General features: G+C 41.3%; 1 protein-coding gene across 3 annotated transcripts in view; it reads right to left on the minus strand.

Annotated features, from left to right (window-relative positions):
- Positions 1-24,269, minus strand: part of LPCAT1 (lysophosphatidylcholine acyltransferase 1) — a 510,913-nt gene that overhangs the window by 348,128 nt on the left and 138,516 nt on the right. Inside the window, exon 1 of one of the 3 annotated variants that reach the window (XM_069219454.1) lies at positions 1,542-1,624. The exons of the other annotated variants lie outside the window; for them this stretch is intronic. Coding sequence (XP_069075555.1) covers positions 1,542-1,571 — 30 coding nt within the window. The 5' untranslated portion in view covers positions 1,572-1,624. Of the gene's footprint in view, positions 1-1,541; positions 1,625-24,269 lie in introns of those variants that run through there. 3 annotated transcript variants of the gene reach the window in all.

A 24,269-nucleotide genomic window follows, 5' to 3' on the forward strand; every position in this document is an offset into this window, starting at 1 on the left:
ATTGTCCATGAACTGCGTATGTTAATGAAATCTGCTTAGCTACTATTTTCCGCAATGTACCGACGAATAGGAGATGAAGGACTAGAGTATGTAACAATTTTGGTGTAAGACAGACTTGATGTATTTTCCAAGGACTCAAACAATAGAAGCACTGACTGGAGAAGAAGATGCAACATTTTGGATACCTGATGAGCCGGATGATGAGGACATCGTACAGTGAACCAGTCAACGAACTGACAACAGTGAAATTTTAGAATTCATTGATTTGTAAAATTAAAGTTATTGGTTAGGGTAATAACTGGTGTTTGACTGACCAATTAGGAATTAGGGGGATGGACTGAAAAACTCTAATAAAAGGTCATGACAGAGGATAGTTAGCTATGACCTTGTAAGTTTACTTACTAAGGACCAGGTGCGCTAGCAAAGGCAAAATGAAAGAAATGAAAAAAGAAGTTAAGAAAATTGAAAAATAAAGAACAATGAAAGAAAGAAGGCAAAACAGACAGAAGGAAAGAAATAAAGTCAAAAAAAGAAAGAAGGAAGGAGGGAAACAAAGCAAATAGAAAGCAAGGGAAGGAGGCAAAAAAGACTAAGAAGGAAAGAGGAAAAAGATAAAGGCAAGAAAAAAGACGCAAAAAAACTCAGATAAAAAGAAAGAAAAAGGAAAGGCAAAAATTAAAGCAAGGAAAGAAGAAAAGGCAAGAAGGAAAACGAGACAGAATAAAAGTAAGGAAGAAAAAAGGAAAGTTTGCAAAAAAAAGAACAAACTGAAATTAAGACTAAAATAAGGCACAGCAGAAGGAAAAAAGAGTGAAAGAAAAAAGGAAAAAAGAAGGCAGGAAGAGGAAGGAAAGAGGAAAGAAGGCAAAAAAGAGAGAAGCATAGAAGGTAAAAGAAAAGGAAGGAATTAAAAACAGAAAAAGAAAGACATGAGGAAAGAAAAGGAAGGCAAGAAAGAAGGAAGGAAAGAAACAAGAAAAGAAAAAGAAAAGAAAAAGGAAAAGAAAAAGAAAGAAGGAAAATATAAAAAGGCAAAATGAAATAAAGGAAAGAAAAAAGGAAAGAGGATTCATTGTATAAAATATTGCATACTAAAAACACAAATTAAACCCCCCTTTATGTTTAAATAAACCTGTTACAAGTGTGCTGTAAATGAAACATGATAAAAGCCAAATGTGTCCTACTATCCCATCAAGTAACAGTGTCACTAAAGGGAACTAAACTGCCTTGCTTACTCATGTGCTCGTTGTGAAAAAGCAAAACGTGGTCACGCAAAGTGACATTAACCCAACGGCTGAAGTCAGTATATTATACATATTATTCTAGTAAACTCAAAAGGTATTGGCTAAAGCCGGACCTAAAAAGTAGTTCCCTAAAAGTGAGAAATAGAAGAATACAAGTCAGGCAAGCAAAGGGATGGTAAAGAGGGTATGCTCCAGGTAACGGACAAACACATGATGGACAAGGGAAGCCATCAAATAAGCAAACAAGCAAAAGAGAGCGACCAACCAATGGTAAGCGTGAGGGGGCTTTATACTTACTCTAAGTTTTAGTAAACCCACAACAGGCATTTCACAACCAGGCAGCTTGTTCAGTCTGGTAGGTGAGATCTAAAAGGGGAACTACGATAACACAGATACATTTATGGCACGAAACAACCCTCTAATGCTCATCCCAAATTCCATAACTTTTGATGTTTACTAATTCAACAATAAAAAAATACATAAAACACAAACTGTCAATGTGTGACACTCCCTCATTATCAACTAAGGTCACCCACTCCCCATAAAAATAATGTCAAATCTCGTGAATTCTTTCATTTAATATTCTTCCTGCTATATCTATCGGTAATATGAATGACACTTAAAATTTTGTGCAGCATCTATGAAGTTGTAGTAAAAGCTCCATATATTTATTTTTTAAATAATGGCTACCAAATTCTCTGGAGCAGCCTCAAAAGATCATTTTTAGGCACTAACTAACAGCAGTTCCCATAGGGTATAGGGGATCCGAATCCTATATTTTTCTATCTAACTCTTTATAGAATATAATCTCTAAGCATCATTTTTTTTCTAATGCCTCAAAGTCGGACCCAGCTTCCCATCTTATTTCAAAAACGTTTAGTTTCGCTCAGAAATTAGAGGGGACCTGGATCATCAAACAACTTAATAGGAATTATCTAGTAACCACAAAGAAAATGACAGCTAAATCGCGGGCACGTTACAGAAATAGGCTTGAACTCCACACTGAACAGAAATTAAGTCACGTAAGGGAAACTAACAAAAACAGACTCTTATTTTGGAAAACGTTGCATCGCTATTACCCTAAACTCGCAGTGGCAAAACTACCTACCCTTGTCAAGATAACATTTATTATTTTCTGCTGCGTAGATACGTTTCTGTACTCAACAATAAATATAACAATAATTGTAAAAGTGAAAAGATGAAAAATAAACTAATAAAGCAAATGAAGTGTAGCATTAAGGCCTGACAAACTTGGCAAGGCCACCATTTTTTGAGTCAAGGTGTTCATCGCCAATATCAACAGGGGCAATGGAAAACAAGGCGTTATGCAACGTAATCATCAGAGGGCCATCGAGAAAACATTTTATGTCGGTATTAATCTTTCTTTGCAACTGCTTCATTTTCTGTGCATGTATGCATTTTATTTCTGCGGGAGAAGCTCCTCAGTTGGAATTCTCAAAATTCACCTGATTATCTCCTGGGTAAGACAACAATGTTAATGGCTGCTGTATCCCAGGTGCGCAAGTCTCGGCATCGGCAACATGTGATGAATGATTAGGAGTGGTAAAGGTGCACCCAACCGTTTCGGTGCTAGGACTGGGATTCTACTTTCTTCTTATGATCCAACGGCTATTGAGAGTGAGGAACTTTGTGCCTCTTCTTAATCTACTTCCTGAGCAGGGGCCACGTAGTATGGATGACAGGCTTTCAGAGCTGCAGATGTAGAAGCAAACTTACAGGGTATTCCATAACTCCACGAGAGGTCACTTTTTTAGATAACCCATAGGTTTCTAGTTATGCCTCATTATAGCAATATCTCGCTCCGAGTCACTCGTCTAGACCTCTAGGTCAAACTGGATTGCGACCACAAATCAGAGTTACCCTCAGGTGTTCCCACTGCACAAGGAGCAGGTCTAGGCCTCATAAATCACTCCGAAACTACACTGACTCATGGGTAAATTGCAAAAAAGCAAGCTTCCCCGATTTGGAACTATAGACCCATTCCTGCAGCCTACTCCAAAAAAGCTAATAAGTCCTGTCCAGTAGGTCTCACAGGAGAAATACAGACCTAGAAAACTGCCAACCCTTCCTAAATTCAAAGCCTATGGGAAGCAGAACAAAGAGCACTGAGAGCGTGGATCAGAGCAGTCTATTCATTTCTGACCCTGTGCTAAGCATTAGCACTTTTAGAAAGTGGTTTATCGATATAAGAGAGGAATATTACTTTTACTGGCATGCACAACATCCCTCACTAGTGTCGGGGTTTAGCAGAAGCATCTGTGAGGAACCATTATCTGTAGAAACTTTGCAGCAGCACCTTGATAAGTACAACAGAAACTAAACCTGTGATTTCACCGAAGGTAATTCACGACCACACAGTGCGATGCTGACTGAGTAAGGTCAACAATCTTGCTTGGAAGAGACTGGGCACCTCAATTTTCGCTTAGAATTCTACCTGGCATAGTGTAACAAACAACATTTTCAAAGGGTAAGCTTCTGTGGATTACAACTTTGTTAATTCTAGAGATAAACACCATAAAATATGCTGTTATCAAGACACTTTACAAAGGCATGTGAATGCCCCTGAAGGTTCAAGCTCAGGAAGCTGCATAAATACATAAAATAATCACAGTTGTGTTGAGGGCATGCACTTTTTTTATGGAAGCACACAGCGGAGTACAGATGTTTACTCAAGAGTTCCAGGTACCACACACTCCTGTCCCAATCCAGAGTCACCAGGAAGACTTGGGCCAATTGTCCTTGGTCTCCTTGTGGAAGGCGTATATTCGTTTCTTTTTCCACTACAGCCAGAATGCGTCACCTAATTAGGGTTCTTATGGAAGCTCCAACAAGCAAAATAATTGACACTGCATATTTGACAGTGGCAAAAAGATCTAGTCAAGGCTTTCCCCACTCGTAGAAGACATTGTGCTCTACTTTGGGCTGCAGACACCACTAGAGTTCTGCCAAACTATACCTGCTCAATTCCTCTGCTCTCGAATTCAGGGACCCCCGCAAGGTGGTTAGGAATCAGAAAGATTCTGGCACACTAGCTACCTCCAGAAGCACAAAGTCTCCTGGCACAGGACAAAAAACACCACTCTGCTCTTTTTCTTGTAGTACCACATGTCGGTGGTGCTATCCTTGAGAACCTGCACTGCACCAGCCCCCCTTTGATGGACAGCAGGAAGGCCTCCATGGCCAGAAGAAAGGCCTAAAGCTTCAGTAGGCTGATGTGGACCTGACCCTCCACTGCAGTCTAAAGTCCTCTGAGCTCTACCTCCTCTAGGTGACCCCAACCCGCAAGCGATGCATCAATCACCACTGTCAATTCTGTGTAGGAGGGACAGTGGCTTGTCGCAGGACAATGTGCGATCAGTCAGTCACCACTGCAGATCTTGAGCAGTTTCCTCCAAGACCTGGATGGTGATAGAAAGATGATCCTGACGCAGATACCACTGCAGGGCTCGTTGGTGCCACTCGGCACGGTTGACAAGCAGGATGCATGAATCTAAAAGACCAAGAAGCCTCAGTTATCCTCACCTAGATCCAGGAACAAGCTTGAAACATTTGAATCATAGACCAAATGTCCTGGACTCATTGGGGTGGAGGAAAGCCCCGGCATTTCACCACCACTGAACTGAGGCCTCTGTAACGGAATCAGGTGGGACTCGTTTATGGTGAAACCCAACAGGTCAAAAGTTTCACCCTCGTCTGAAGGTGGTTCACAACTGATTGCAGCAACCATTTCTCAAGGTACAGAATACTTCGAACTCCTGACCTCAAAAGATTGTCAAGGACCATCACATTTGTTAACACCTAAGAGGCACTGATGAGGTCATAGAGGAACACAGCAAACTAAATATGCTCCTGGTCTACTTTGACCCTCAGATAACGCCTGTAGATCCACAGGAAGTATACATGAAAATACGAGTCATGCTAGTCCAAGGTCACCCATTCACACTCCTGGGCCCAAATCATATAGGATCTCAGTCAATGTGAGTATTTTAAATTTGTCATTCCGGAAGAAGGCGTTCAAGGAGTCAGAGGTTTAAGATAGGCCCGCATCCCATTTTGGCATAAGGAAATAGAAAGAATAAAAACCTCAACCACCCTCCAAGTCGGCTACCCTCTCTATGGCACTCTTAGCAAACAACAAGACTCTTAATGTTTCAGGATCAACAGATTTGTTTCTGAGATTCATTCCAGTGTGGATGAAATACTGGGTGGATAGGAGAGAAAAGAAAAAGGTGCAAACTGCTTGTATTATTTGTAAGACTTACCTGTCGGGCATGATGGATACCCAACCTTAGAGGAAGTACAGGATCCTGCCTCTCCCTAGGAGGGTTTGTGCCACTAAGGGCAAATTAAAGTGGCTTGGAAGCCGCTGTAACAACAGAAGAGTTGGAGGTCTAATGCCCCGGCTGGCCTGTATGTTGTCTGCTCGTTCCACACCTGCGGTTCCTAAAAGGATTGGGTTGTTTGCAGCTTCACTAGCTGGAAGGACTGTCTCTGTCTGTCCTTTGGATTAGTCCCTACATTTCCTGAACTGGAGTAGAAATTGATTAGCAGGATTCACCAGTACCATGCTGTATTTAAAGCGTTCTAAAGCTGACTATCTTCACAGTTGACCTCATATAGGCACTAAATACATCAAAGTAAAAAGCAAACAAAAAATAAAAGCAGGCATCCCTCAAACAAATGTTCCATTGCGCCGTTTACACCTGATAATCTACTTAAGGACTGCCCTTTCATTCACTGGGATAAAGAAAAGCAGAAGACACACATGGTGCCTCCAGATAAAATGCAGGTCTCCCACCCGCTCTTCTTTTGTACAGTTCTGGTACCTATGACATCAACATTATTCAAATAAAGCTTTTGATACTGCACCTGCAGTGTCAACCTACCATGTGAGAAGAGTAGACATCCTAATTATTAATCCCATGTGTGCTTGCCAGTAAGACATGCTTCAATGTCTGATCAATCTTCCTAGCAATTGACCAGGTACTTTATGTGATAATCTAAGTTTAAGGTTCCACATCAGGGAGAGCTAGCCCCCTTGATCGTAGGGATTTTAATGTTGCTAATTTGACTTTTGAGTGTGTTTCTATTGCGACTATAGTTGACATTATATTGTCAAGCTTGCTGAAGAAGCTCCATGAGTCTAAGATCATAATACAGAAAGACAACTGGGAAACATCATCATCGTAATGGTGTCCAATCAACGAGAGGAGTAATGTTGACCATTACTTCCCAGAATTGCACAGCCCTGTTGTCGCATGTCCAATATTGATATCTAACAAGCTTTGTTTGACATGCTCTATTGGCATACTCAAACAGTTGAGTGGACATTACTTCCATCCCAACCCCAAACCCGGGTAAGTGGCTAATAGCTACTTGTCCGGGCACTCAGTGAGAATAATCTAGAAATCTGTCACTTTGTCACCAGATCGGAAAGGCCAAAAAACCTCTTAGGAGCACATGTACTAAGAGGTGCACAATCACACGTTACTGTAAGTGCACTGTCAAGGAAGCATTTGTAATGTGATTTTAACTCACTGCACACATTTTACCCTTTGAATCCTGAAATTTGGTAAACATCTTTTTCTTCAGTAAAATGCATTTGAAAAAACGCCATGGCATAAAACATTATGAGAAACACACCTTGTAACACATTACTTATTACCACTGAGGGAGGAGATGATGGTCATGATCCTCTCGATGCTTCACCTCTTGTGAGTTCTATCCGCTTCCCACACTCAAAAAAGGTCATCAATGGCCTATGACATTATGTGAATCAGTATCTATATTACATATTTATTGCATTTGTAACAGTTAAATAATTAGCATATATCATTTTAAACGTTTACATAATAGATCATTTAAAATGCAATCCTGGTGCAAACAATGTTCAGAAAATCTCAATTTCTGATAGTATTTTCATTGCATCAGATTCCTCTCTTTATTGCTAGAAAAGCCAGCGATGGGGGAGAGGGCAGTGTTTAGCAATAACTTAGAAACATGCCCTTTAAAAGTACCTGCAGAAAAGTTCCTTGTGCGTCCAGCCTTCATTAAGCAATTAAAATGTCAAGATACGTCTTGTGATTAATGTTCCTGCTAGGGAGAGAAATGAAAGTCTACCAACCTAATTTTAAGCCTCCAATTTCAAATTTCTTCATATTTGCAAAACGTTTTAAAACGTTCTATGTTCAAGTCTGCTTTTCACAAAAGGTTTTAAAACTTTCTGTTTCCAATTCTGCTTTTCATGCGTATATAATTTATTAATCTGCTAATACTGCTCAATTTTCAATTTACGGCTCCCCAGACCACAGGTTAGGAACAGCGGCTCACGAGCGCAACACAACGCTGGTAGCAGCAGCTTTCACGGGGAGCGATCCTGACATTCCTCAGCATGAGGAGTTTTTCTCCAATTTGACATGGTACAAAATAACTCCGTAATAAAGCTGAACTCGTCAACATGACCTTGAAGTCTGTACTTTCGCAAGGTATTAACGTGGGTGCCCTTAAAGTGTTTAGAACGGGAGTGCGGATGTGCCATTTTATTTCCTGAGAAGGAGCACGCATGAGACAGCCACGCATTCCTCGAGTGCTTTAGAATTGCTCAAAGCGTAGAATCGACGTTAGCTGTCACTGAAAGCATTTGAACAGTGGTGCTATGCAGGCACTCTGGGAGTCACAAGCGCTCAAGTCACGCACAGGTGGTGAAGGAAGGAAACATTCAGGTCCCAAGGCAATCACAAGAAGCAGAGAGCATCACGAGGCCGCTTCAGGACACACCCATGTGTTGGAATGTGCAGGAACTGGTCCAGCGTCTCATGTCAGAGTTAGATACCGATCACGCTCTCTATTCACAGGTGAGAGCTCTCCACGAAGCAAACAAAATGTGGCGTGGTGTGCCCGTGGAAGCTCGGACAATAACTCTTGAGTTAACCCAATATTATTAACTCTGGGACACATCTTCTTTCCCTGTAATGATGCTTGTCTTTCAAATACGCAGACACCGTTCATGTTCGTACTAGCATTTGCATGATCCTTACCCATTCCTCGCTAAACAAATAGGTTTTGAAATCTCACAGCTACTGTGGTGGAGTTTCGTAATCTATTGAAGGTGCCCGTTTCCCACTCGATCAGAACACCTGGCTGGTAAGCGAAAGCACTGCAGGTCTGTTAAGATTATAGAGAATAGCAGATCCATGTTACAAAACAGCCCATGGGTGTTCAAGAGGTAGAGAGAGAGGTCATTTCCCGGGAGATACACTGAGATGCTGTTGTGCTTAAGAACTGACCAATGTAAATGATTCGTGTGTATGGGAGAGAGAAAGTGGCACAGAAATCATAGATGGTGGAACAAACCGTCTCTTGGAGGAAAGGCTGCCTAGAGAGGATGCTATGATGCAAAGTGGTAATAAGGTTTCACGCCCAGCACACTCTCATTCTCTGGATACCAGCCAAAGCCATAGAACATACGTAATCTCAGAGTCTCATATGAGTCATATCCATACATAAGGTCCATAAACGTCTCTCAATAATGTCCTCAAATAATTAACCCCACATTCTTTGTAGGCTTCAACAAAAGTTTTCTTTCTTTGTGAAATTACAAATGTTTACAGCCAACACGAGTTTCACAGTTTCAGTCGGTTCATGAGAGCTGTAACATAAAATACAAAAGTGACCAACCTCAAAGCCATACAGCACTTTGCTACAGGTCAGAACGTTAGCAAAATACCATATGGTTTTGAGGTTGGTCCCTTTCGTTTTTTCTGTTACAGCCTTGATAAACTGGAAGAAGCCGTGAAATGCATGGACTGTAAACATTTGTAATTTGCCAAATAAAGAAGAAACCTTCTTTTGAAATCTACAGCAAACGTCGGATTAATTATTACACCGAGAGACGTTTAAGGACCTTATATACGGTTATGTGACTCTCAGAATTTACAAATGCATAGCAGTGATGTTAGCCATAGCCATCTTTAAAGTTCAAAGGAGAAAGAACTTTATGTCTTTACGTCTTTCTAGCAGTGGGTTAAGCTAGACTGTGGCAGTGTGGCTTGCTCTTGTCAAAATTGTTCCATCATGGTTCTTCCAAGGCCCAGTGAAGTCCAATCCCCTGTTCCAGTCACGTTCAAATCCTATCCAAAGTGGGTGTACATTAGTGTCTGTGCCGCATTTGTCCATGCTACTTCTTCAGGTACCAGAGAGGGCACACGCTACATAGTGCATGATTTGTTCTTTTGTTTCTTTGCAGGGTAGTGTCTGGTATAATATCTTGCAGCCTGAGCATCTCCCACTGCATGTATCCATCATGACTGGGAATCTGACTTGTACAAGATGATCAACTTTCGTGGTTGACGACCACAGCCAAGAGCCTCCTCCTGCGCTCAGCAGCTGACAGAGTTTAATGAAGGCCAGTACCACTGCCTTTAATTCAAGGCTTAACCTTCTTCAAGCCCGTGGCAATTTAACATCCATAAAGATGGCATCCAACCCACTGTGAAAGGTACAACAGCCCGCATCTTAAGGCAAGCCTCTGAGGTCACAGAGAACATAAAGGGCCTTAACAAGTGATAGTTATATAGGATCACGTTACAACATCCGAAGGTGAAATACCAACACAAAGCTTTAACATTTGAAATGGCCCCGCACGAAAATCCAGACAGAATCTCATATAATGAGGCCCTAACTAAAGGCACTGTAAAGCTAATAAAGGGATGCTAATATGGTATAAGAAAAGAATGACACTGATCAGCTTCAGAAGAAAAAGGTTGTAAAATACCACACTCGAAGAATGATATGGAATAAAACAATCCGGATTGAAGATCGGATTTACTTTTCTAGTCATCGTTCCACATCCATCCACTTCATTTACAGAAGTGTTTTTAAGACATTTAAAGCAGACCTAATACAATCCCCTTTAGCTGCCCTCCTACAAAAACCCACACACGCACACACCTAAGCCGAACAGGGTTTTCGGTGTTTTTTTGACCCACAAAACTCAAATGCAAAGCAGCGGGTACAGATCCCGAAACTATTAACTGGAATCACCCTTTACAGACCTCGAATCAAGATTACGATTCCACGCACAGACACAATAAAAGAAAGCTTTGGTGTGAATGGGACTTCTCAGTGATAAGGCAGCCAAGCCATGGAGAGGCATAGCTTTGTGCAACAATAACACGAATGGGGGAAGTGCACGTTTTTCCAGGGAATTATCTTGCAAAAGAACCCACAAAGCCGAAGTCCCTTTATACAGATGAAGAGTTAGACTTGGTCTCATCTCCTTTTCGGTTACTGTTGACATGCATTAGCACGTTAAAGCTAGCCATTTTGGATTTGCCAATGCTTGTTTACCTCCCAAAAATCTGAAGCGTGCTTGGTTTTACTTAATTAGCTCAAATGTAGTCAAATATAGTCGAAGGGGCACTCACGCTTCACCTTTCCTAGAAACAGATGAAATAAAGTAACAGTTTTCAAGAACAAGAAGGCTCAGATGATGGCACCAACCAGCAGGGGAGGCTGCAGCATTATGACCACTTTCTATAGACATACATGGGCGCAGGAAGTGTGGGGGACGCAGGGGATGCACCCCCCCAACAGATTTTTGAAGGGGGGGGACGAGGGGACAAAAACATGTTCCCTCTCACTGCTATGATTTGCAGATGCCAAATGCAATGTCACACGCCATGATGTCATGCATTGTGATGTCACTTGCATACTGCCTAGCTTGGTTAGTCCCCCCACTTCTTTCTATTTTATGTGAGTATTTGGAATTGCCTAGGATCACACCATTCAGTGAAACAGGGAAGGCGAGATTTTATCTTTTCACACTATACAATTTAGCTACTAGAAGGGTATCTCTTTCTAACATTTACACGTAATAGAGATCCGCCCCAAGTGCAGACATAAAGATACTACTTGTAAATATCCTTAGTGAATTCCCAAAAATCTCAAAATTAGACGATTGGTCTAAATTTAGACCAAAAGTCTAAATTTACTTTGTGAATCTGGCCAAATGTTTTTTATCTAAGTAATAATGGGTGATTACAGCGTGGCGAGAAGCCACGTTTCATTTTAGGCAGTTTGCCTAGCGCTATTAGTTATATTGTTGTTATTTTCACATACTTAAGCATATTGAAGTATATTATCTTTTCTGTATTTACCAGTCTATTTTGGCTTGGATTATAATTTTTTAATTTAATTTTCAATTTTAATGAGTAGAGGCAGAATTTTTTTAAAATAAAGTATAACAGTTACATCAGGATACATTGGTGATAGGGCCACTAGAATTATGCAGCAGGGGAGGGCCAAATTATGTGGCAGGGTTGACTGAGTTATTCATACAGAAGAGGCAAATTATGCGACATAATGTGATAGTATTTCAATATGTTGCCATTTTTACACTTGTTAACAATCTCTTGGCTTAGTTTCACCTCATTAGTAACAGCTTAACACCTAAATATAGCAACAAGCAAAAAAGGTTATCAGTCAACGTTTGCAAAGGATCCTTCCACTGTGCACCAACACGTGTTGCTGCGCTTTTAGTACCTTTGGAACCATTGCTGTTGAAATATGCAGATTATACAGCAGATGTTAGATTTTGTGGCAAATCCATAACTATGCGAAAAACACTACTTCGCACAATCGCATAATTCCAGTGGCCCTGGTGATAATCAACCCAGCCATCAGAAAAGAAGTGTACATATCAATGCATTTGAAAACATCTGCACACATTTCATAATGTTACAGGACAATACAGCAGCCCTGGCCTATAGAGTGTGTGTAAAAGGCCCTAAATAGCAAGATACAGTTTGACTGTCGCAGTCACAGAGGAGTTTCATTGAAATAAATATATAGACTAGGCTGAACGCGGAGTTCATTAGATCAAAGCTGTCTGGTTTGCTAAAGTCACTTAGAGGACATTTGGAAAGCTTCCCTGGGAATGTATTCCACCCATTGCTTACCTTTGGCTTTGCAACTTACATTTGCTTGGTTTTTATTTGCTAGATGTATTTGATTTAGGCTGTCCAACTTGAGTTTGTCCCTCCAGTAGAGCATCTCTTGCATACTGTATCCTTCCACCAGTGTTCGATGTTTGTGAACAGGCCTTTAAATATTGTTCTTATCTTGTCTCACTTGCTGTGCATTCAAAGACCAAGGCCAAATTACAGGCTCTGTCTTCCCATGGAGCTTGGCATTTATCTTTCTTTCTCTGACTTCAAAGTGAGAGAACTTATATGACAATCATGCTAGCTACTGGGGGTGTGGTGGAGGAATGCTTTAGGGTTCTATTTTAATCTACCACACAACAAACTTCAAATATTTGTGAATTAAATGTGCAGATACTTAAGAACCTAAGTATAGTGGAAATAATTATTTTAAGATGATCAAAACAAATCAATACACTAGGTAATGACATTTCCACACATTAACATTTGTGTGCTCTATGTTTTTATCAGTAAAACTGTATGTCTTTGCAAATGTAACAGTCATTTCTGTTGAAAAAGTGTTGCCTGTAATGCAGTGTGCTACCACACTATGCATACTCCATTTTATGTCACTCCACTCCACATCACGCCATGCCACTGCAATCTACTCTGCACCACTCCATTCTGCACCTCTCTACTCAACTCTGTACCACTCTGCTCTACGTCAAAGCACTCTACACCACTATACTTTACTGCAGCACTTTACTCTGACACTCTATTCTACTCTGCACCGCTGCACTCAACACCACTGCTCGCTAAATCACTCTACACCACTGCACATTACGCCACTCTATTCTACTTTGCACCACTGTACTGTATGCCACTCTATGCGACTGCACTCTACGTCAACGCACTCTATGCCACTCTACTCTACACTACTGCCCTTTATGGCACTCTACTCTGCAACAGTGCACAATTTGCCACTGAACTCTACACCACTGTACTCTGCACCACTGCACTCTACTCGCCACCGCTCAACTCTTTGCCACTACACTCTACACTCCTCTATGCTGCATCACTGCACTCCACTCTGCCATGCACCACACCACCCTACGTCACAGAACTCTGTACCACTGTAATCTATGCTGTACCACTCCACTATGCGGCTGTACTCTTCACCACTAGAGTAGTGCAATCTACTCTAAACCAGTTCACTCTACACCAATGCACTCTACACCACTTTACTAAAAACCAATGCACTCTATGCCAATCTACTCTGCACCACTGTACTTTGCACCACTTCACTCTAGACTACTCTACGGCATTAAACTCCATAGTACTCCGTTCAGACACTCTACTCCATTAAACTTTACTCCACTCTGTGCCACTATACAACACTTTACTCCACTCTCTGACCATCTACACAATTGCCTCTACACCACTCCATGCCACTTTACTCCACTCTGTTCTATGGCATACTACTCCACTCCATGACATTCTATTCCATTTCAATATACAATACTCTACTCCACTCTATGACACTCCATGCCACTGCACCATACCACAATGTACTATGCTCAACAACACCCTATTTAACACTCTCTATGGCACTCCACATTACTATACTCCACTCTATGCCACTCCACTCTTTTTTATGCCTCTCCACTTTACTCCACTCTGACACTGCTCCACTCTACTCACTCCTTGACACTCTATGCCACACCAATCGACAACACTTTATATGTCATTCTCCTTTATGCCATTAACCTGTAGCCACGCTGAATAGCAGCAATGCTAGTTTACAACATGGTAAAAACATACTAGCAAAGCCAATAGCTCTACATAGGAGAGACCTATTGGCTTTGCCAATGCTTGTTTATAAAGTATGGAACTCCAAGATGACTTGCTGTATCCTTATCTTCTATGCCAAGGGGTACAATAGCCCATATAATACATAGTCACACGATCAATGTACCCAGAAGCCACCTAAAACCTTAGTGCAGCAGTTCCCAACCTGTGGTCTGAGGACCCCAAGGGCCCATGACACATTCTAAAGGAATCCGCAGACCTGGCCCAGCAGAAAGACACTTCTCCAGCTGGGACATCTACAAACATGTGTTTTTATACTTATTTCTTCCTTTGTGCAGCAGTTTTAAAAGCACTGCAAAGTCCCTTGTACATCCAACAGCAGCAGCTCCTCCGCTAAGGGGAAGGCGCGTTGCCCTACTGCTCCGAGCAGTGAATAAAATGAAAAATAAAATGATAACAACACAATGTTATTATCATTTTATGTTTCAGTGCAGAACCAAGTTAGGACGGGGTGGGCTGGGCTGTGTCACATGGAGGAGGAGTGAAATGTGCACCATAAGTGCCCATGAGGCTTTAACCGTCCGTCTTGGGCCGGCCAAACAGAAATGCGCACTTAGTGTTTCCCCATCCGGATGTATTGCATAGTCAGGTGGAGAACATGAACAGGCTCCCACTCCCTGTCTGAGTGCTGAACCAGGCTGCTCAGACCAATCACGACACTGCTGTCATGCTGGTGACAGCAACATTTTGATTGGTTTAGGGGAGTCTGGGAGCCTGCTTGCTTCCGTGCTGCTGGGACTCGGGAAGAGAAGAGGACGGCAGATAGACGACAGCCAAACACAGATTAAGTGTTCTTTTTTAAAAATGTCATCCCCCTGCCTCGTCACCCCGTTTCTTAGCAGTCACCAGAGGCTTTCTGGCAAAAATAAAAGCATCAAGATAACTCTGCTGATTAATGTACCTGTGGAAGAGAGGTAGGGGTTTTGTCTAGTGACAGTTTTGACTCATTTAAGGTAACACAGATGGTTAATATGCCTGCTGCAAAGAATGTGTATTGTGCAAAGAACAGTATTTCATGTGCCTAGCACTGTGGGTTACTACTTTTGTCAGAGATTTTTTGCTGTGCACGTTATTACAATCGTAATCTAGCACTTTGAGCTATGAACTGCCATCAAAGAGCTGCATGCAAACTGCATTTTCTCAAATTAGAAAGTTATATTTTGTTTTCTCAGTCTTTCATTTTTCTTATGCTGCTAATAAAGGTTTGCTTGTGTAGAAATATATTCTTATTATTAAAGGCAAAGATAAACATTGTGTTATGTTCTGAATCCCAAGTTTGTGCTTCTCCACACCAAGCACTCTTAGAAAATGCCTACCAGTGTGGATGATGTGAATCCTACATATTGTAGTCTCCTGTAAAGTGCTCCAACACCTTACACTGGTATGAGAGGTGCTATTAAACAAATGGATTATATGTGACAGAGAGGCTATGGGGAGATGTGAGCCCTTACGGTTTACTTCCTTTCCCCACCACATATTTATGTGAAAAAGCCTTTTCAGATCATACGTACCTAAAAAATAAAAACAAAAATCACTTCAGAAATGTAGAATTGGACCTGAGGATTCAGCTTTCCTAAATAAGACAAAACATTGAAAATGTAGTCACCTGAGATGAAGCGCCAACCTTCCCATTAAAAATTTTCGATTCTTGAATATTTTTTCAATATAAAATAATTCGATCTTTAGTAATTCGAGTACTTGTTTGATGTGAACTTGCTTGTGGTTTATTTGCGAATTACTATTTTAATGTTTGAAATTTAAATTATACAAACTGCTTGGGGGTCCCAAGCTTTAAGTAGTGATTCAGTAGAGGTACTCAGGACTCAAAAGGTTGGGAATCATTGCCTTAGTGCGTAGTTTCTGTAATTTTAAGGTATTAAAATAGAGCGGAAAAAAGAAAAGCAACGTACTATTTGTTGCTTTAAACTGCTGCTTTAATTATGTTCCATGTCCTAACCTTCCTTTCACCTAGGCTGCTGGCTCTGGCAGAAGGCAAGTCAAAACTGGACTGTAATAACCTTATAATAGTTGAGTTCTGACGTCTTTTCTTTATAATCAGTGACTTGATGCATCAGAAGTTGCCGATTATATAGAAATTAATGACTGCTGTTTATACAGGAATCACAGAATCCCATGTATTAAATAGTCTGTAACTCCAAGAGCTTCTTCAGTGTAAATGCTCACAGTTTTGACTGACGTGGAGCTGACCTGCCCAAGATCGCACAGAGGAGCAGAAGTGTTATTAGAACATTCGAACGTTGGCAGCTCCATTGAAAACAATGGAGTGCTGCGGGTTTTTACTGGCCGGTAAAAGCCCGCAGCGCCAACATTCCAATGTTCGCTTTTCACGGAGCCCGAGGGGATATTTAATCCCCTTGGGCTCCGTGAGCAATTTTTTTTTTTAATAGAACATTCTGCCCTGAGTGGCAGAATGTTCTAATAGCCTTAGAACCTGCCGTAGCGGGCTCTACCGGCTATTAAAGGCCCTTTCCCTTGTTAAATGCCCTCGCCTTCAGCTCGGGCATTTTTACGCGGGCACAGGCCTTTAATAGCCGGTAGAGCCGCTACGGCGGGTTCTAAGGCTATATTAGTACTATGGTTTCAGAGCACAGTTTACAATTATTGTACCTGATTACTTTTGATATTTCTAGTGAGGTTTTAATTTGCATGAGGTGAGAGGCATGATCGGTGCAGCACAAGATACGTTCTTCATTTTTCTACCCCCTACCTTTATTTGCTTGGTGCATGAAGATGCAAGGTTAATCAACATGTTTTTTCACATTTGGTCTAAATACTTTGTGAATGTAAATAACAATAAAACATAATTTCAAACAGACAACATGCCTTCTTTTCTCCCTATTTCACGTCGAAACTATACGACTGTGTACATTTATCGGAGTCTGCTTTTCGCAAACAATGGCTGATTTGTGTAGGGTCAATTGAGAAGTCCCCAAGGCTGTCGCTGTCCTCCCCAGAAATATATTGTCTCCTACGCCCCTGTAGCCACAGTCCTACTTTCAGTATAAAGCCTCCCGAAGATAATGTGAAAAATCGGATAAGCCAGTTTAGAAAGAAATGGTTTTAATGCAGAATTAAAACTCATTTGACACATTAGGCCTGATTCACAAAGAATTTGCTGAGCTACAGAAATAAGCTTGGATCCCTCAAGACATTCAGGAGAAATCCAGAACTACAAGAGTACGTCATACCTCCTCACAACAAAATTGTTGCAATATGGCCACTGAATTTATTATGCAGAAAAAGACACAGGGTAACCATTTCTGTAAGTTAAAAACCAAGAATACAACTATAAAGTGCGATACTTAGGAGGTAGACTTGTAGCTATTCCATCATGACACAGAACTATGAGGCTTACCTGCTGCCCCCAATCCTCTGACAGCTATTGCCACTAGTATGGTTGCTTTTCTTTGCTATTAGGCATATGTCGTTGTAGCCTAATTTAAATGAAACTGGGCATGGGTGTAACACAGACTCCTGCAGCCCTGCGGTGCGGGGGATACCCAACCCTTAAGGTAGCCGCCATTCAGCTCAAGGCTAAAGAATACCTGTGAGATATGGGAGACAAAGAGGAGCTTTATCACATTCTGTAAGGGGAGCCCTTCATTTTGCATCACGCCTCTAGGCCTGTGACTCTTAGCCAACACTGTAAATACACTGAAAAAAAGGTTCCACACAAGCAATTTAATCCATTTAATCAGCCCATCATTATCTATGCTAATTTTAATTTCAGCACTGCTGTAACGTTGCTGCTTGTCATTAAATGACAGAAGATTAACTATGTCAGTTTTAATTAACTAAATGACTTCACATAGCCATACTCCGGCTTTGTACGTCGATAACTTACTCAGTGCTACACTGCTGCACTCAGCATTTATTGAAAGCAGTGCTATGAGTGCTAATTTCACATATTTGTACGTGATTGGCTAAAGCGTCATAATAAATATTTTAGTTTTATGAGATGAGAATTGTTAGATGCCATTGTTGGATAATAGCATTTGAATTGTGACGCAATATAGAAATCTCATTTCCATACAAGTCATCTCCTCCAAAATTTGCAATGAAATAAAGCAGAGGAAGCATACTGTCCTTGGTATTTATAAATGTAAAACATTTTTTTACATTAACCCTTTTGCTGCTAAGCCCCGGCGCTAAGCTGTTTTTGGGCTTTTTGGGGTAGTTTGTGCTTAGGCCCCCCATATCTTTTTGTCCACATAGGCTATCCATGGCAAATTTGCGCCCTTTTTTCCAGCATCCTGGAGATTCTAAAGGTTATCATGGCATCAATAAAGGGTTTGTAGTGCTACACTTACTACGTTTCCAACTTTCAGGAGCAGGCAGACTTGAATCAGAAAACAAAAATTTTCAGCACAGTTTTGGCATTTTACTGGGACACAGCCCATTTTTCCTATTTCTTGTGCTTTCAATCTCCTTCCAGTTAGTGGTAAAAATGGGTGAGAAACCAATGATGGATACCGGAAAACTATACATTTTCAAGAAGTAAACAACATTCTGAATTCAGCAAGAGGTCATTTGTGTAGCTCCTTTAAGGTTATCCCAAAGAAAGTAACAGTTAAAGTAAAAATAATAAAAAACTGAAATTGGGTTGAAAACAACAGAATTGTGTCTACGTTTTCATCTGTATCTTCTAAATATGGCAGATTTTCGAATGTAATATACTGTTACGTCCCCTGGGGATATATCGGGCTTGTAGGTTCACCAAGAGCCCTGGGTACCTAGAGCCAATAACAAATGCATCTTGCAATGGTTTTTCATTCTGTGCTGGATATACAGTAATTAATTTAGGAAATTATAAAGAGTGAAACATAGGGGTTAAGAAAACATATGTTTTTCCAAAATGGGCACAAGATATGGAGTTTAGAAGCCGTGGGTATTTGCACATCTCTGAATTTGGGGTTACCCATACTAGCATGTGAATTAAAGGGCATTTCTCGAAATAACGTCTTTCCTACAAACTGTCTTACATATGGAAGGTGCAAATGCAGAGAAAGGCAATTGGGAGTAACACTTATTCATTCTACTATTTTCTGTTCCTCCAAGTCTCCTGATAAAAACGGCACATCACTTGTGTGGGAAGGCCTAGTGCCCCCAACACGAAATGGCCCAAAACGCAACATGGACACATCAAGTTTTTCTACGTAAACCTGACCTGTTTTTTTGCAAAGTGGGAAACTGTGGTTTTTAGATCCTACCTCAGCTCGCACCTGGCAAAACCAAGCAATACCTATTTATTTTTTAAAACTAGACACCCAGGGGAATCCAAGATGGGGGTGACTTGTTTGGCTCTCACTAGGTTCTGTTACCCAGAATCCCTTGCAAATCTCAAAATTTGTCTACAAAAATAAACTTTCCTCACATTCTAAGATGTAAAGTTCTAGAATCTGAGGGGAGCCACACATTTCCTACCACCCAGTGTTTCCCTCGGTCTCCTGGAAAAAATTATACCTTACTTGTGTTGGTGGACCAAGTGCCTGTAAAAGGGAAGGGATTCAAAGCGGGTTCAAAAGAGCATTTTATTGTCATATGTTTTTAGGCTGACTCCGCTTTAGGCACCCACACAAGTGGGTTTTTATCAGTAGAGATGGGTGGTAGGAATTAAGTGTATTTCTGCAGATTACATAATTTTCCATGCTGATGGTGGTGGCCAGCCCCCACCCCATTATTGAAAAAAAATGCTTCTCTGGTGTCTAGTGAGCCTTCTGCCTGCTCTGGTGGACAGACTGGAATAATAATCCGGATCTGCCCCCAGGAGGGCATAAAGACTGTACCCATTTATTTGGGGGAAGGGGGCACTGCAATGCCTATACTGGGCAGCCCCCACCTCTAGATGAATAAAACAAATCCCTGGCACCTAGTGGGCTTTCTTCCCCACCCCCAATCCCGGGGGGCGGGGGGGCGGTGGGCAGACTGGAGGCTATTCCCCCCATCTGGATGTATGGAAAAGCTAATTCCCTGGTTTCTAGTGGGTTTCTTCCCCCTCAGTGGGCATAGGTGGGGTGCAGGTCAGGGGCTGCTGCCCCCAAGACTTAATATGACCAAAATCTGATCGTCATTTCACTGAAGCAGCCTCAAGAGATGAGGAAGCTCACCCCCATCTCCAGAGGCTGTTTCTTTTTAAAAGAAATCTTTCTGGTGCCAGGCCAAGAGGCTCCAACGCACATGAGCACTGTAGCAACAGACAGTTCCCAGCCATTTAACACATGGGAGCGGTTAAAAAAAGATATGAAAGTCCCCCCCTATGTCCCTTCACGTTTGAAAGGAGACCAAAATGAAGTAACAGGTGAGGAAAAAAAGGGATCAGTAATCCATTCTAATAAACGCAAGACTGAAAACTTTAAATTATAGAAAAGAAAGTTTTAGAAACCCACAAGAGAAGTCTTACGAAAGTGAGATGGCTGCAAAGATTAAAGGGCGGGTAAAAAATGTGAGGAGGGGGTGGTCAACAGAACAAGGCGGGTAGGGTGTTACTTCTATTTTGAGACACCTTGCTTGTGATGCCAGAGCAAAGGTTTTCTTTCCACTGATAGATGTAATCCAGTTGAAATTCAGTTGGAAAACTAGCTGTTAGGATTTTGTTTTTCACTCTTCGAAGTTTATCAGACAGCACAGTTGTCTGTTTGCAAAAGACTTGGGAATACATTCCGCCCATTGCTTACTATTTGCTTTATGTTTTGTAACTAACATGCGTTTGCTTTCTAGTTGCTGGCTTTATTTGTTATAGGCTGTCCAGCATGTCTTTGTCCCTCCCTTGGAGAATAACCTATTTACCACCTCTCTGACTCGCTCCTTGCATTCTTCACGAGTGCTGGATTTCTGGGAACCCTTTTTCTTTTTGTGAGGCACTCCAGGAGAGAACATGCATTTTAAATTGTCTCCCTTGAAAGATAGTTCAGGAAGCAAAAAACATGCATTTCTTGGAATAAGTTTCCTGTCTCCTATCTTTCTACTTCATTGATTCTACTGATCTTTTTGCCACTACCATTTCATCAATCTTGTATGCTTGTGAGGAACAATGTTCAGTCTACAAGATTGTTACTTTGGTCAGTGCTCTTTACTAATAGCTTAACTCATAGCTGATTAATAGCTTTAATCATCTTCCTCAATTTCACACCCATGAGCAGGTGCTGGAAGTAGGGAAGTCTGGGAGACGTGGGGTGAAGTACTCCCAAAATAACTACGCTAGAGTTCAGAAGTGAATGAGAAATAAACTGGCCTTTAAATTTTGTTTTTATCTTGACATATTTACTGTGCATCCAAAGAAAGAAGTCAAATGTCAGGATCGGTCTTGAGGGAAGGTGGTGGTTATTTTTTTTCCGGTGACTGCAAAGTGAGAGTTTTTATGTGGCAATCTTGCTGGGAACTGGGGGTGGGAAAGGGTGTAGGACTTTTTTTTCCTCGAACACAACAACATTTAAATGCCAGTAAATGAACTGTACAAACAATTCAGAATATATCAGAATTAAGAAGCTTCAAATGAACCACATTTTTTGTAATTCTGAAGTGGCGTTGGAAACAAATATTTTGTACAACTCAGTACACTAGTTGATGTCTATTTCCACACATTATCATTTGTGCACTGTATAGTTTTATCATCAAAAATGTACATCTGTGCAATTGTAGTGGTAATTTCAAATAAATATGTTTTTGGGCTACCACACCATGCATACTGCGCTCTACAACACTCCAAGCTATGACACTATACTCCATGTTACTTGACTCTACTCTATGCCACTCCACCTTACCTCACTACTCTACACCACTCCAGTCTATGCCACTCTACGACCCTACTCTCTCCGGCACTTTATTCCACTCTACGCAACTCACCCTATGCCATGCACTCCATCCTACTCCACTTTACCATACTATACTCCTCTCTACAACAATTACCCAGCCCACTACTCCACTCAATGATATTCCACTCTAGGGCACTCTACTCTACACCACTCCATCTCTACTCTACATCACTCCACTCTACAACATTCCAATGCCATTCCAACCTACAACACTCTACTACAATATATGCAACTTCATTTTACTCCACTCCAGTTTGCTCCACGATACTCTATTCCAATCTATGACATTCTATTCCACTTCACCACATTCTATGCCACTCAACTTCACTTTTTGACACCCCATGGTGCTCCCACTCTATGCCATTCCACTCTGCAACACTCTACTCCAGTCTACTCCACTCTACCCTACTCTAGTCTAGTCTATGTGCTGCCACTCTGTGATACTCCACTCCATGCCACTTCACTCTACAACACTCTATACTACTCCACGGCACTGTATACCACACTACTCTACAACACACTACTTACTCCATGCCACTGTATTCTACTTCACAACATTCCACACTACAATACACTACGACACTCCCCAACACTACTCCACCATACGACAACCTAATCCAGTCTATGCTACTTCACTACACACTACTCTACTTTATTCAACTCTACGATATTCTACTCAATCTATGCCACTTCACTCTATTCCACTCTACTCCACAACATTCTAAACCATTCTATGCCACAACCCCCTCCTCCATGACACTCTCCTCCCCGACACTCTCTTCTACTGCACTAACTTTTAGAAAAACATGGTGTACAACATGGCTAAAACAAGCTGACAAAGCCAAGGGATCTTGCGTAGGTGAGAATGAATGGCTTTAATAATGTTTGTTTTCAGTAGTTTTTGTAGCTGTTGCCTACAGCTGTCTGTTGTTGAAGACAGTCTGTCTCTATCACATTGCTCCTCCCCACCACTTTTTTATTTTTTTTATTTTGTTAACTCTACCCCAAATCCTCTGTTGCTCCTCCACACCCTAAGCAGCTCAGGCCACTTGGAAGTATTGACTATCTCCCCTGTACTCTCTTGCACACCTAGACCTTTAGTGCTCGCTTACCTCTCCCGGTCACACTTCTGCTTTTTTGGGCATATTTTATTGTGAAAGGTCAGATAACTCAAACTGTTGCATGGCTGCTCCTTTCTAGATGCATGCCTTCGAACACTTAATTCACTATTTTTTATTTTATTTACTGTTCCAAGGAAGGGGCAATAAACTTTCGATGTAAAATATTTCAATATAAAAATTGTGGCTGCATCATGCTGTGTAGCCAATGGTTAAGGGCTCAACAGTGTCCCGGAATTGCTACGGAGCGAGTGGTAGTATTCACCCACATGTGGCTTGTTAATGGCAGCGTACTGCCCTGCCAGTGAGGCTGAAGCGGACTTTCTCCAGTACCGCGCATTCGACAACACAGTGAAAGAATAGGCAGTTTGGGTCTAGACTACTTGCTCTACTGCTGCTTCATCCTCTCATCCCAACTACTGCACCATTTCATAACCTCGTATAGTACTCTATATAGCATTCTTTCCATCCATTATATGTATCCTAGTCATAGCTACATTTATTTATTCAAAGTACATTTACTGGCTTCCAGTGTACAAAAAACGAAATGGGCTGACAAATAAAAGGCAACTGTTTATTCATGGTTGCGATGTAAAGTTGGCCTTTGGTTTGTGAAAGCTGCAGTGATGTCCAGAGACAAGGAGATGAATGCCACTCATAGAGGTAATCCTTCCAATATTTTTATACAGAGAAATTCAGTTTAGTGTTCATTTATTGCACAGCATAGTAACATAGTAATAAAGCCTCTTTAGGTTTTATTTTGAAGAGTTTAAATAGATGTGTGGATGATTTTGCCTGTCACTTCTGGCAATGACTTGAAGGCAGCATGCACTGCAATCAATCAGACCTCAGATAAACATAATACTACGGTAACTCATAGTAATGTCTGCTTTTCTTTTGTAGTCGCGTGTGCTCCAACAAGCACGGACTCATTCGCAAGTATGGTTTGAATATGTGCCGCCAGTGTTCCAGGCAGTATGCCAAAGATACCCGCTTTGTGACGGTAAGGTAATAACCGGACACACTTAACTTTGTGTCTACCTTGTATTAATCCCCCATTGGTATTGTTTGTTAAAAAATTGCTAGTACAATGTACACCCGACGGTTTCAGAGATGGAGGATCCTTGTGTGTAATCCGTTGCATTGTGGCCTTTGTTGTTTCTTGTATGTAGTGGTATAATGCATGTCTGCGCGAGTTAATTACGTAGATCTTCATGACTGAAACGTGTGTTTTAGTTAAATGCATTGTACTCGATAAAACAG

Source organism: Pleurodeles waltl, chromosome 2_2 (assembly GCF_031143425.1).
Source record: "Pleurodeles waltl isolate 20211129_DDA chromosome 2_2, aPleWal1.hap1.20221129, whole genome shotgun sequence".
Taxonomy (NCBI): domain Eukaryota; kingdom Metazoa; phylum Chordata; class Amphibia; order Caudata; family Salamandridae; genus Pleurodeles; species Pleurodeles waltl.